A 14351-nucleotide genomic window follows, 5' to 3' on the forward strand; every position below is an offset into this window, starting at 1 on the left:
TTCGTCATAAATATTTCCCTTTTTGAGTTGAAAAACCCTACACCTGTATGCATCGTTGGTAAGGGTGTCATACATAACTCAGGCTGAACTTTCTCTCGTACATACGTATTAGGCTGAGCTTTAGCCAGAAGTGGCAATAACAACTCAACTGCAGAAGACAGCTGATCAACTTTGCATGCTAAATCAGAAGATTTCGTTTTCTTACACTTCTTTTCACTTTGAGATGCTTGCTTACACTTACGATCAGCTGTGGTGATATTGGATGAAAGTAGCAAACTATCCGATGCAGATTCTAGACCGGCCAGACGAGAGTGATGCAAATGCATAATGGAGCATTCCAGGCACGGGTCAGTCAGTGCCTTTCTAAGATGATCCCTACTCAGACAAGCAGGACATTGGCGATGTCCATCCATGATATCCATTACATTGGGGCACGTAGAACATTGAAGTGTATCCATGTTAAATCAATACTCACCCTAAAAGTCGATAAATCCGGAACACGTTATTGATTCATGCCGCGATCATACGCGTATACGCTCTCAGCCGAGGCAGCCAGGGCTTCCGAGTGTATATCGTCACAGAGGCTTTCAAACTTGCCGGCATCCAGCAGATTGAAGCCTCTTGCGTGATGCAATCCGTATCTCACAATCGCTGTGCGCCACGAGATGTGTTTAAGTCCAACAATTGGTATACTAAAGCGATGTAATCAAGACGAAACAGCTCACGATATATATCCTGAAGATCTCTTCAGCAGCAAGCTGCACAAAATATCGTCACGTTCGATTCAACAAGCGAGAATGAGAAAGAGATCGAGGGTACATGGTAAGGGGTAATTATAGTTCAAGGCACGTCACGAATAACCAAAGTGACAACTTTGTCATTCGATTCTCAGTCAAGCTTGAGCGCAGGGAGTTTTCCACTAGTGCTTTCAGCACTGCATCAGGCGGTCTGGAGCGAAATGAAATAGAACAAATAATATTTAAACATAAATGTAAATCAAAAGTAAATTTTCTTAAATGGCTACAACAAATGCATTTTCACCATATTTTAGGAATAAAATGTTGTCATTCAGTGTAAATCAGTGTGAATGATATATGAACAAACCGCTCAGTAAAAGTCTAGAATATAGAAAGGATTAAAACTCTAAAGTTTGGTGTAAGAAAGAGAAAAAAACTCTTTTAAAGATATGGATTTTAATTGAAATCTACAGACACAGATAAAGTGCAATAAAATAAACACTTTAATGTGTAATTTATTTGTTTTTTGTGTGTATGTTTTTGGTTATTGGTGCATGTTTTCTTTCCACTAGTCTGAGCAAAGACTGTTATGGAGCAGAATGGACCAAAATATCAAATTTGAAAATAGTCACCTTTATTAAAATAGATCAAATGCAAATAGATAAAGTGTAATAAAATTTTATTAAATGAAAAAAAAAATACTTTAAATAAATACATAAATGCATACATACATTTTGGATCTTTTTCACTAGTCTGAAAGAAGACAAAATATACCAAAACCTCAAAATCGAGCAGTGCATGAAAAAACACGGGTTTTGCCCATAGTGTCTTGACTTAAGTAAAATATAATTTCTTAATTTTTATCCTTTCGTTTTGGTGTGAAATGTGACATGGGGATGTCTTTCACGAAACCTGTCCACAATACCACACACACTCACCCTTGTGTCAGCTGTGACGGCTTTATGACTGTTGGGTTCAAGCCCGTGACAGCAGTCAGATTAGCACCACCCAGTCCTGTACCTGCCACCAGCAGCTGCCCTGCCCCCTGTGTGGCCGTTGTCGCCGTGGAAACTGGCTGTGCGGCAGCGGCCACTTCCTGTTTTACGGTGGTGGTGGACGGGCTGAGCGAGTGTGACACCACGGCAGGAGCAGCCGTGGCCACAGCAGGAGCCACGGAGATGACAGATGGTGGGTTAGATATCACCTGACCCAGAGCTCCACCTACAGCACAGAGAAAGTGTCACATGACTCACAAGTTCACATTAGGAATATTGAGGAAGGAAAAGCTGTAATGGCAGGAGGGACGCACCACTGAGTGTGAGGTTTGAGCTGCTGCTGTTGTTCAGAGAAACCACAGAATTGACCGTCAGTGTGTTTGTGCCGCTGGACACCTGAACACAACCAATCACTCATCAATAATCAATAAGACAACACTTCACATGCAGAAACACTCGCTGCATCCACAGATTACAGCATCATACACAAAACAGCTGAGTTTGCAGTCGGGCTGCAAGATTTGGGGGAAAAAATATATAATTGTGATTTTTCTGACAAAAATTGTGATTCTGATTTAAAACGTGATTAAAAAAAAACCTCCAGGTTTGCTGTGCTTGTCTGTAGGACTGCCCCAAAAAGATGATCAAAATGACATCAAAAGAATAATAATTACTACTACATTTATTATTACTTCACAAGTTCGCCTGCCCATCCAGTCCTGAAAAAGGTTAGAGAAAAACGTACTGCGCCATGGTACAACAGTAATACCCATTCTCTCAAGAAAAAAACTCGTAGTCTTGAGCGCAAATGGAGAAAAACTAACTTGGAAGTTTTTAGAATTGCGTGGAAAAACAGTATGTCCAGCTATAGACAGGCTCTAAAAGCTGCCAGGGCCGAGAATATCCACAAACTCATAGAAAATAACCAAAACAATACAAGGTTTTTATTTAGCACAGTGGCTAGATTAACAAATAACCAAACGCCACCCGATCTAAATATTCCCTCACAGTTTAATAGTAATGACTTTATGAAATTCTTCACTGATAAAATAGATAACATCAGAAATACAATAACAAAATGTAGATTCTACAGCGTATAATACTTCAGCTTCATTCATCGCACCAAAAGATAAACTGCAGTGCTTTACAACTATAGGACAGGAAGAGCTAAATAAACGTATCACTGCATCTAAACCAACAACATGCCTGTTAGATCCTGTACCCACTAAATTACTGAAAGAGTTGTTACCTGTAGCAGAAGAACCACTTCTCAACATTATTAACTCGTCGTTGTCTTTAGGTCACGTCCCAAAACCATTCAAGCTGGCGGTTATTAAGCCTCTTATTAAGAAACCACAACTAGATCCTAGTGAACTGGCAAATTACAGACCCATCTCAAATCTTCCTTTTATGTCTAAAATTTTAGAAAAAGTTGTGTCTGCACAATTGCGCTCCTTCCTGCAAAAAAATGATCTCTATGAAGAATTTCAGTCAGGTTTCAGGCCCCACCATAGCACAGAAACTGCACTTGTTAAAATTACAAATGACTTGCTTCTTGCGTCAGACCAAGGCTGTATCTCATTGCTAGTTTTACTTGATCTTAGTGCTGCGTTCGACACTATAGATCATGACATACTCATAGATCGATTACAAAACTATACAGGTATTCAAGGGCAGGCTTTAAGATGGTTTAGATCCTACCTGTCCGATCGCTACCACCTTGTTCATTTAAATGGGGAGTCATCTCAATTATCACCAGTAAAATATGGAGTGCCACAAGGATCTGTCCTAGGTCCTCTGCTATTTTCGATATACATGTTGCCCCTTGGTAATATTATTAGAAAATACGGGATTAGCTTCCACTGTTATGCAGATGATACTCAACTATATATCTCAACAAGACCAGATGAAACTTCTAAATTATCTAAGCTAACAGAATGTGTTAAAAATGTAAAAGATTGGATGACCAATAATTTTCTCCTATTAAATTCGGATAAGACAGAGATATTACTTATTGGACCAAAAGACAGTACACAGAATCTCGTGGATTACAATTTGCAACTAGACGGATGTACAGTTACTTCCTCTACAGTCAAAAATCTGGGTGTTATATTAGATAGCAACTTGTCTTTTGAAAATCATATTTCCCATGTTACAAAAACAGCATTCTTCCATCTTAGAAACATTGCCAAACTACGAAATATGTTACCTGTTTCTGATGCAGAAAAGCTAGTTCATGCATTCATGACCTCTAGACTGGACTATTGTAATGCACTGCTAGGTGGTTGTCCTGCATCCTCAATAAACAAGCTACAGGTAGTCCAAAATGCAGCGGCTAGAGTCCTTACCAGGTCAAGAAAATATGATCATATTACCCCAATTTTACAGTCTCTGCACTGGCTACCTATTAAGTTCCGTATCAGTTACAAAATATTATTACTTGCCTATAAGGCCCTTAATGGGCTAGCTCCTGCGTACCTAACTAGTCTTCTACCACGCTACAATCCATCACGCTCCCTAAGGTCGCAAAACTCTGGACTTTTGGTAGTACCTAGGATAGCAAAGTCCACTAAAGGAGGTAGAGCTTTTTCGCATTTGGCTCCCAAACTCTGGAATAGCCTTCCTGATAACGTTCGGGGTTCAGACACACTCTCTCTGTTTAAATCTAGATTAAAGACACATCTCTTTGGCCAAGCATTCAAATAATGCATATCATAATCTTGTACTGCAGTTATATCTGATCAAATGCACATTATTATTCTTTAGTTTGGGTTAAACAAATAAATTTTGCTTGGTTGGAACAGCAGCTACGCTAATTATGTCCCTATTTGTTTCTCTGTTTTTGCCACAGGATTGACATCCCGTGGTAACTAGGATTTACACAAGCTTCAGTCTGGATCCAGAACACCTGAGAAGAGATGATGCCAACCCCTCAGAGGACCTCAGATGATGCCAACCCTGAAACAACCCACCAGATCCAGTCTGTATCCAGATCAGATGGTCACTGCAGTCACCCGGATCCAGTACGTATTCAGACCAGATGGTGGATCAGCACCTAGAGAGGACCTCTACAGCCCTGAAAGACAGCGGAGACCAGGACAACTAGATGAACACCAGATACAGATGTTATTCCCCTGTAAAGACCTTGTCTCAGACGACCACCGGGACAAGACCACAGGAACCAGATGAGTCTTCTGCACAATGTGACTTTGCTGCAGCCTGAAATTGAACTGCTGGTTTGGTCTGGCCAGAGGAGAACTGGCCCCCCGACTGAGCCTGGTTTCTCCCAAGGTTTTTTCTCCATTCTGTCACCGATGGAGTTTTGGTTCCTTGCCGCTGTCGCCTCTGGCTTGCTTAGTTGGGGACACTTCATTTCCAGCTGGTGCAAAGCCTGCTGCTTATATAGGCTCGTAATGATGATTGACAGGACTGAATGATTAGGCTCCACCCGAACCTACTTTTGGGACTAATATTACTATTGTATTGTGTAATAGTTTTATTTCTTATTTTGTTTAATGGTTTTATTTAGTAGTAGTAATAATAGTAGTCATAACCATAATAAAAGTAGTAGCAATTATTATTACATTGTCATATTGATATATATTTTTTTACAGTGAAATAGTACAATAGTAATATTTATTTTATTTCACTGTAAAATAAAAGTTACATTATCAATGACTACTACATAATTATTATTACTACCTTTATTATGATGATTTTATTATAAAAAAATAAAACTATTAAACAAAATAGGGAATGTCATTATTGTATTACTTCACTGTAAAATATAAAAATGTCACTATATATCAATGACTATAAAATAATATTTTTTCTATTTTATTATGATTATTAATACTAAATAGCATTATTAAATAAAATAAGAAGTATTATTATTGCATAATATTATTTTTATTATTTCCTTATTTATGATTATTAAATTCCTTTTTTCTTTTTCTTTTCCTTTTTTTGTCTTGGTTTTATATCACATTTATGATTTTTTTTGGGTGGGAGGGTCCTGGAAGGGTTTAAATTGAAACAATTTGTAATCTCTTATTTTTCATTGAATGTATCATTATGTATTGTCTTGTTAAATACCAATAAAAAGATTTTTTAAAAAAAGTTTAATAACCATGTGATAATCACATTAAGCCATATGGTGATTTCGTTTTATTTCGGGGTTAATGATAAACGAACTTGGCTTGCTGTCCTCGACAGAGGCTCGGCTTGAGCTCCAAGTTCAACCCCCCATTGCATGTCGCTGGGATGGTGCAAAGCCTGCTGCTTATATAGGCTCGTAATGATGATTGACAGGACTGAATGATTAGGCTCCACCCGAACCTACTTTTGGGACTAATATTACTATTGTATTGTGTAATAGTTTTATTTCTTATTTTGTTTAATGGTTTTATTTAGTAGTAGTAATAATAGTAGTCATAACCATAATAAAAGTAGTAGCAATTATTATTACATTGTCATATTGATATATATTTTTTTACAGTGAAATAGTACAATAGTAATATTTATTTTATTTCACTGTAAAATAAAAGTTACATTATCAATGACTACTACATAATTATTATTACTACCTTTATTATGATGATTTTATTATAAAAAAATAAAACTATTAAACAAAATAGGGAATGTCATTATTGTATTACTTCACTGTAAAATATAAAAATGTCACTATATATCAATGACTATAAAATAATATTTTTTCTATTTTATTATGATTATTAATACTAAATAGCATTATTAAATAAAATAAGAAGTATTATTATTGCATAATATTATTTTTATTATTTCCTTATTTATGATTATTAAATTCCTTTTTTCTTTTTCTTTTCCTTTTTTTGTCTTGGTTTTATATCACATTTATGATTTTTTTTGGGTGGGAGGGTCCTGGAAGGGTTTAAATTGAAACAATTTGTAATCTCTTATTTTTCATTGAATGTATCATTATGTATTGTCTTGTTAAATACCAATAAAAAGATTTTTTAAAAAAAGTTTAATAACCATGTGATAATCACATTAAGCCATATGGTGATTTCGTTTTATTTCGGTTAATCGTGCAGACCTAATTTGAAGCTTTAAATTACCATTCAATTACTGTGTTAATGACTGTGAAAAGCAGCAGAATAATGTCAGTAATGAACATGAATGAAGACAGTAAACAGTGTCACATGACTGCAGGATCTGGAGTGACTCTGGTTTATGACATACCGCTGTGGTGGCGCTGTTGTAGATGGTTTTGATGGCTGATCCAGGCGATTTGCCACCGCTGCTGGGAGGATTGATCCGCTTCTCCTTCTGTCTGCGGTTACAGAACCAAACGCGTACCACCTCCTTCTTCATGTTGAGCTGATCCGCAATCAGCGTGATCTCCTCTGATGACGGCTTTTGACTCTGCTGCAGATGAGACAGAAAAGCTCAATGTAAACACTTCGTCTCATTAGCGTTCAATACAGATATTAGCTAATTACTATAGTTAACTTTAACTAAAACACAAACCATAAAAAAATCATTACTTGAAGTAAAATTAAATGTTAACTGAGATAAAATATACAAAACATCTCAACTAGTTGCCACGGCAACATTTCTTATTTTAATTTAGTTTAACTTTATGTAATAAAATCTAAAACTAAAATGAAAATTAACAACTTTAAAAAATCTAAAACAAAAAAAAAAAGACAAAAATCACACAACAAAATGACTAAAACTTTATATAAAACAAAAAATGGAGGACTTCTGGTTAGGCGAGATATGGAGTAGGACATGTTTGCGAAAGGGTCCTACAGAATTTCAATATATTTGCAGATGAGACAGAAACGCTCAATGTAAACGCTTCGTCTAATTTCATTTAATAGAGATATCAGCTAAGCCCCGCCTCCAAAACATCAATCACCATTCCTACCTTAGCAGCTATTGCCATCCGCAGGTGCTTGTTCTTTTGGATAGTTTTACATGTAATTTTATGGAAATTATCCAAAAAACACAGTAAAACTTTGTTGTGGTAATTTACTGCAGTGTAAATCAGTGTTTCTCAACTTGTGAGTCCGTTCTGAGTGGGTCACGGAGTGTACAGGCAAAGAAACAACATCAACAACAAAAAACGTAATTCTAAATGTTTTTCTGATGCGAGAAATTGATTTTGAAATATGTGCGTGAAAGCTGTTGACACTTTTTTTGCAGTTTAAATAAAGACTGCCTGAGAAAAACGTGCTGTCCCGATTCAGTATCTGCGGTCAGATGAGATGTCAGGCTTAATGTCAGTCTCATTATTCTATCGTTATTTTTGTAACTTATGAAATAAAAAGTTTCTCACCTCAGAAAAAATGAACTATCCTGTCCTGTCAGACATTATACTATGCTTGTAGCATGCGCAAATGTGGCGGTGCACGCTGTATATCATTTCACTAAAGCACAAAAGAAACTATGAGCATGCAACGTGTGAAATAAAAGTAAAGTACCAATAAATCACATAACTGGTACTTCGTGTGAAGGATTTGCATGAAGGTATGATATTTTTTTTAAACAAATTTTATATATATATATATATACATATATATATCATAAAGTGGGTCATATATATATATATATATCATAAAACGTGGGTCCCATGGCCAAACCAGTTGAGAAGCACTGGTGTAAATGACTGTCACAGTCAATAACATTTCACTGGCAAACACAAATCTGCAGCTCACTGCTATGGGATGTTGTTTCTGGTTAACAACAGTAACTAGGAGGGGCAGAGCTCAATGTGTGTGATACAGTGGTGAATGTTGAGCTCTGCTGCCCTCTAACGGTCAGGAGACACGCTCACCTCCAGGAAGCTCTTCTCTAAGGCCAGACGGATGATGGTTTCAATGCTTGTCCGCTTCTTACGCCGCCGGTTCAGACTCTCACAGAGACCCGGGGACATTTCATTCGGACTCGACACCACACAATCAGCAGACATGTTCTCTGAGGAAGAGCAGAGATGCTCATGAAAAACACTGACAGATGATCTCAAATAGATGCAGGGCTGTGCAATACTGTTTTTTTTTCTTTCTGGGATTTTGCCAATAACGATAAGTAGCCCATATGTTTTTGGTTTAGACCTGTTGGGTTCAGCTGACTCACAAAGTTTTTCATATTAGCAGTGACAGATATTAAGGGTTTCATTAAGCAGTGCTATTTGGCAATTGAATTTGATTTCTACTGTAGTGTCATTTTTAGCTAGTTGCCACGGCAACATTTCTTATTTTAATTTTGTTTAACTTTATGCACTAAAATAACTAAAAACTAAAATGAAAATTAACAACTTAAAATCAAAAACTAAAAAAATGACAAAATCACACAAAATTGCTAAAACTTTATATAAAATAAAAAACGGAGGACTTGGGACCGGAGGACCAGTTAGGCGAGATATGGAGTAGTCAAGTCAAGTCACCTTTATTTGTATAGCGCTTTATACAATACTGGTTGTGTCAAAGCAGCTTTACAGTGTAAAACAGGAAAATAGATTGTCAATAATGCAAAAAGACAATAAGTCATTTTTCCAGTAAAAGTCAGTTCATTGATGATTCAGTGATGTCATCATCCAGTTTAGCTCTCTTCCAATAGTGTCTGTGCAATCAGTCAAGTAGTACATGTTCGCGAAAGGGTCCTTCAGAATTCCAATATTTTTGGCATTTATGCACATTTCTACTTATTATCTACAAGTCTGAGTGCCTACAGTTAATTGTATCTATCAGTGATAATTTTTTTCTCATCTTGTGTAACAAAGATCAAAACTAAAGCCAGAAAGAGAGAAGCATCTCGCTCACCTGCAGTGGACATCAAACCCGGCCCACATCCAGATGTGACATCAGAAGCCATGCTCACGCCCAACTATGTCACACTCATTAACTTTGAAACAGGAAGAAGCATCGAGAAGACTAGGGCTGTGTCCGAAATCGCCCCCTATACCCTCATTCACTAGTGCGGGAATTCATTCGGCGCGTGACTCTCACGGTGCATTAGGGGCATTCTCTAGCCGTTGAGCGTGCACCAGTTGTACACTCGTTTTTGCAGTGCATTGTGGGATTGAATGAGTGCACTCGAGAACGTCCACTATGGTTTCGGACACCCCTAAAAATGGCTGTTCCCTCAAATAGTGCCCTATTTAAGGGTATAGGGGGCGATTTCGGACACAGCCTATGGCGTTATTTTCTTCTTCTTCTTGGCTTTTAACGGCGGCTGGCAACCAGCGTAATTAGGTGCATTACCGCTACCTTCTGCAGAGTAGTAGAGTGCGGAACAGAGAGTTACATTCTATTTATTAATCCCGTCCTTTTAAGAAAATTAAAGAAAGCTTTACTATTTATTTCAGTTGCCTTCTATTATAGACAACCTATTCTTTCCTTGTTTTACCAATATGTCTTATTTTTTACTTACTTTGTTAATTAAACTGTAGAGAAATCTACCCTTTTCGTTGTTGTCCCACTTTATTTGCCATTCTGCAATAACCTTTTTCCAGATTAAAACCTTAATGTTCTCATAGCCCCATCTTTAAGACGTTTCAACATTATACTTGTGATCTGATCTTTTCCTGGAGACGACAGTGTATTATTTAAATTACTAATTGCTCTTTTCAGTTCATCTAGAGTAAACAGGAGGTTAACTGACTGATCTTCTATTCCCCCATTTTTTCCTAGATCTTCTAGATGTTGTCTCTTTGTTATTTCCCTCCTCCTCCTTCCTTCTTCACTCAAATTCCCTGACCCATGGATCTGTACAAATGTTTTTACCAGCATTTCTGCTTTGTCCTTGTCTGTTACCGCAATTTCCCTTTCTGTTTCTAATACTGGATATACCCACTCTCTTTTATTGCCTCCCACCTTCCTCACTCAAGTTCCCTGACCCATGAATCTGTACAAATGTTTTTACCAACATTTCTGCTTTGTCCTTGTCTGTTACCGCAATTTCCCTTTCTGCTTCTAATACTGGATATACCCACTCTCTTTTATTGCCTCCCATTTTTTTTATCATACTCCACACGTCACCCACGTTCTCCCAATCTCACCACAAAAGCTTTGCCAGCTGTCTCTTTTAGCTTGCCTCATAGTTCTTCTTAGTGGTAGAGGATTTAATAGAGGAAAGAGAGCTGGTTTGTTTGAATGATGGCAGGGGTACAAGGATAGATCCTCGAACAGGGATGGAGTCTGTGTTGGATTTGACATTGGTTTCTAATAATTTAGCTAGTAAATGTGATTGGGAGGTTTGGGAGGAATCTAGCATTGGGAGTGATCACTATCCAATATTTACAACTTTGGATATAGAGATGGAGAGAACATCAGCACAAGGAAGAGGAAGATGGGTATTTGAAAAAGCAAACTGGGCAAAATTTGAAGAAATGTGTGAGGAAAGATTAGAAGTAATTGACTCAAAGCAAGAAATTAACAACTTAGATGATAACATTTGTGCCATACTGCTTGAAGCAGAGTCGGAAACAATCCCAAAAAGTAAAGGAAAAATGACAAGGAAAGCAGTTCCATGGTGGACAGATGAGTGTGGTAAAGCTGTGAGAGCTAGAAATAAGGCTTTTAAACTTCTTAAAAGAACACATAATTATAATCATTTAATATTATACAAGAAAGCTCAAGCAGTGGTAACAACCCTCTACATTGCGAGTAAATCACTCGCATATGCGACTAAATCTTACTCTGGGCGACTAAATAATGTCTAACATTAGCCATTGGCTAATAAATTCTTAGATTTTACACGCCAGTATGTGTGTGAGAGGCATTCAACACATATTTTCACTCGATAAACACGCTGACTGAGCGCTTGAGAGTTTCACTCTCCGTCAAACGATCTGTACTATTTGGATGCGCTCAATAGATCATGTCATGTACTCAATGGATGCACAGTATGTAGCACGCAGCGCACCTGTATTTGACGTACCGTAAACTAGTGTGAAGGCGCACGACTCGTTCCCAGCACCCTATGTTGTATTCCTTGTTTAATAAATGTTGCACATTCTCCACCATTCCCTTCTTCCCTATCATGACGTACTACTTTATATCCCTGTAAAACATAATCCAAACGACATTTCAACCAAGTTTCCTGAACACAAATTACATCCGGTTTTATATACAATTCCTCAATAAAATGCTTGAACTCCTGACCATTTGCTATCAGGGATCTAGCATTCCACTGAAAAACCTGCGTTCTCTTTAGAAGTTTAAAAGCCTTATTTCTAGCTCTCACAGCTTTACCACACTCATCTGTCCACCATGGAACCGCTTTCCTTGTCATTTTTCCTTTACTTTTTGGGATTGTTTCCGACGCTGCTTCAATCAGTATGGCACAAATGTTATCATTTAAGTTGTTAATTTCTTGCTTTGAGTCAATTACTTCTAACCTTTCCTCACAAATTTCTTCAAATTTAGCCCAGTTTGCTTTTTCAAATACCCATCTTTCTTTTCCTTGTGCTGATGATCTCTCCATCTCTATATCCAAAGTTGTAAATATTGGATAGTGATCACTCCCAATGCTCGATTCCTCCCAAAACTCCCAATTACACTTACTAGCTAAATTATTAGAAACCAATGTCAAATCCAACACAGACTCCATCCCTGTTCGAGGATCTATCCTTGTACCCCTGCCATCATTCAAACAAACCAGCTCTCTTTCCTCTATTAAATCCTCTACCACTTGTCCGTTAGCATTTATACTTTTCCCTCCTCATAATGTATTGTGTGCATTTAAATCCCCACACCATATTACTCTACCACTATCTTGGCCATGCACTTCCTTCAACTTATCTAAAGCCAGGTTTTTACATGGATTATAATAGTTTATAATAACTATTTCCTGTCCTCTCCCCCATAACCCCACAGAAATATATTCTTGGTCTTTCCCTTTTCCCAGCACCCTATGTTGTATTCCTTGTTTAATAAATGTTGCACACCCTCCACCATTCCCTTCTTCCCTATCATGACGTACTACATTATATCCCTGTAAAACATAATCCAAACGACATTTCAACCAAGTTTCCTGAACACAAATTACATCCGGTTTTATATAACATTCCTCAATAAAATGCTTGAACTCCTGACCATTTGCTATCAGGGATCTAGCATTCCACTGAAAAACCTTCATAGATATGTATTACCCATTTGTATCCTGACTTGACCTTATCTGAAGTTCATCCCTAACTTCTTCCCAGGTCAAGCCCACCAATCCAAGATGACGTATTGCTGCTATTACAACTATCTGTATTTTTTGAGTTTTTGATTCAATCCCTGCTGTACTATTAATAACTCCAGCAATAAATGTCACCAATTTTTTCTTTTCAACTATCATATACTCTTCTGAAACGTCTTTGTTTCCTCTAACTGCATCCCCTGTCTGAACACTTTGCTTTGTATTTTGGTCTCTAACCAGTTTTGCTGCCTCAGCATAAGTTAACTTCTCCTCCACTCTCCTTGTCTGAATCACCATCCCCATCTTTAACACTTCACATCCTCTAAAGGCTGCACTATGACCCTCACCACAATTACAACACTTTGGTTTTTACTCCCTCCTCACACTTGCCATATTCATGATTTCCTCCGCATCTAGCACATCTACACTGTTCTCTACATCTTGTAGCAACATGCCCAAATCTTTGGCAATTAAAACATCTCACTGGTCCCGGTATAAACTCTCTTACGATATAACTCATTACCCCCAACATCACTCTTTTTGGAATTTCCTCCCCTTGGAATTCTATCACTACTGTTTCAGTGTCTTTCATAATCCCTTCAACAACTGACTTTAGCCTATGAGCATTCACTACTTTTCCTCCCTTTAGATTACCTTTAAATTCTTCCATGCCTATGTTAAGAGGAACACCGAAAACAATCCCTTTTTGACCCCTAGCTTTACTTCTAGTTCCAACTCTGTTTGTGCTGACAACTTTAATCCCTCCTATTTCCTTTACTTTGAGAGCTTTATTTGCCTGTTCTTCATTATTACATCCAACTAGCAAATTTCCATCAGAGAGTACTTTAGCAAACCCAACATTTCCTATTTCCCTATTTATGATCTTTGTCCGTTTATCTTTACTTTTAGTTCCAACTCTGTTTGTGCTGACAACTTTAATCCCTCCTATTTCCTTTACTTTGAGAGCTTTGTTTGCCTGTTCTTCATTATTACATCCAACTAACAAATTTCCATCAGAGAGTACTTTAGCAAACCCAACATTACCTATTTCCCTATTTATGATCTTTGTCAGTTTTAACGGATTAATGCGCTTGTGCGTGGCTCAAAAGGGGACTTACAATGAATTACAAAGACACATAACAGCTACAAGTGTATGCACTACTTGCTTTATGCAAGCACTATAGCCTATTGGATAAATCACTATACAGGATTTACCCTATTATACTTTATCGACACGAATTGATAAGTGAAACAACAAACAGCCACCCACAAATAGTCTATAAACAAAGCATCAGGCTGGCACAAATATAATGCGCGAGCGCGAATCTCTCCGCTTGCACGCGGATTTGCTTTGCTCTCGCACACAATCGGACGCGCGCGCTCAGATACACTAGTCATAATAATCAAACATTAGAAATCAATCGGGTGCTTGGATGATTTGCAAATAACC

The 14351-nt window shown here is 37.5% G+C and overlaps 1 protein-coding gene across 1 annotated transcript in view; it reads right to left on the reverse strand.

Annotated features, from left to right (window-relative positions):
* Positions 1 to 1621: 1621 nt before the first annotated feature.
* The window catches only part of LOC107756233 (POU domain, class 2, transcription factor 1-like), a 48578-nt gene continuing 35848 nt past the window's right edge, over positions 1622 to 14351 (reverse strand). The window contains exons 9-12 of the mRNA XM_016573275.1: positions 8553 to 8692; positions 6953 to 7138; positions 2047 to 2128; positions 1622 to 1958 (exon numbers count right to left, since the gene is read on the reverse strand). Of these exons, the coding sequence (XP_016428761.1) occupies positions 1672 to 1958; positions 2047 to 2128; positions 6953 to 7138; positions 8553 to 8692 (695 nt within the window). The 3' untranslated portion in view covers positions 1622 to 1671. The remainder of the gene's footprint in view (positions 1959 to 2046; positions 2129 to 6952; positions 7139 to 8552; positions 8693 to 14351) is intronic.

This window comes from Sinocyclocheilus rhinocerous, unplaced genomic scaffold, assembly GCF_001515625.1.
Source record: "Sinocyclocheilus rhinocerous isolate Xijiao unplaced genomic scaffold, SAMN03320098_v1.1 scaffold5554, whole genome shotgun sequence".
In the NCBI taxonomy this organism is placed as follows: Eukaryota; Metazoa; Chordata; class Actinopteri; order Cypriniformes; family Cyprinidae; genus Sinocyclocheilus; species Sinocyclocheilus rhinocerous.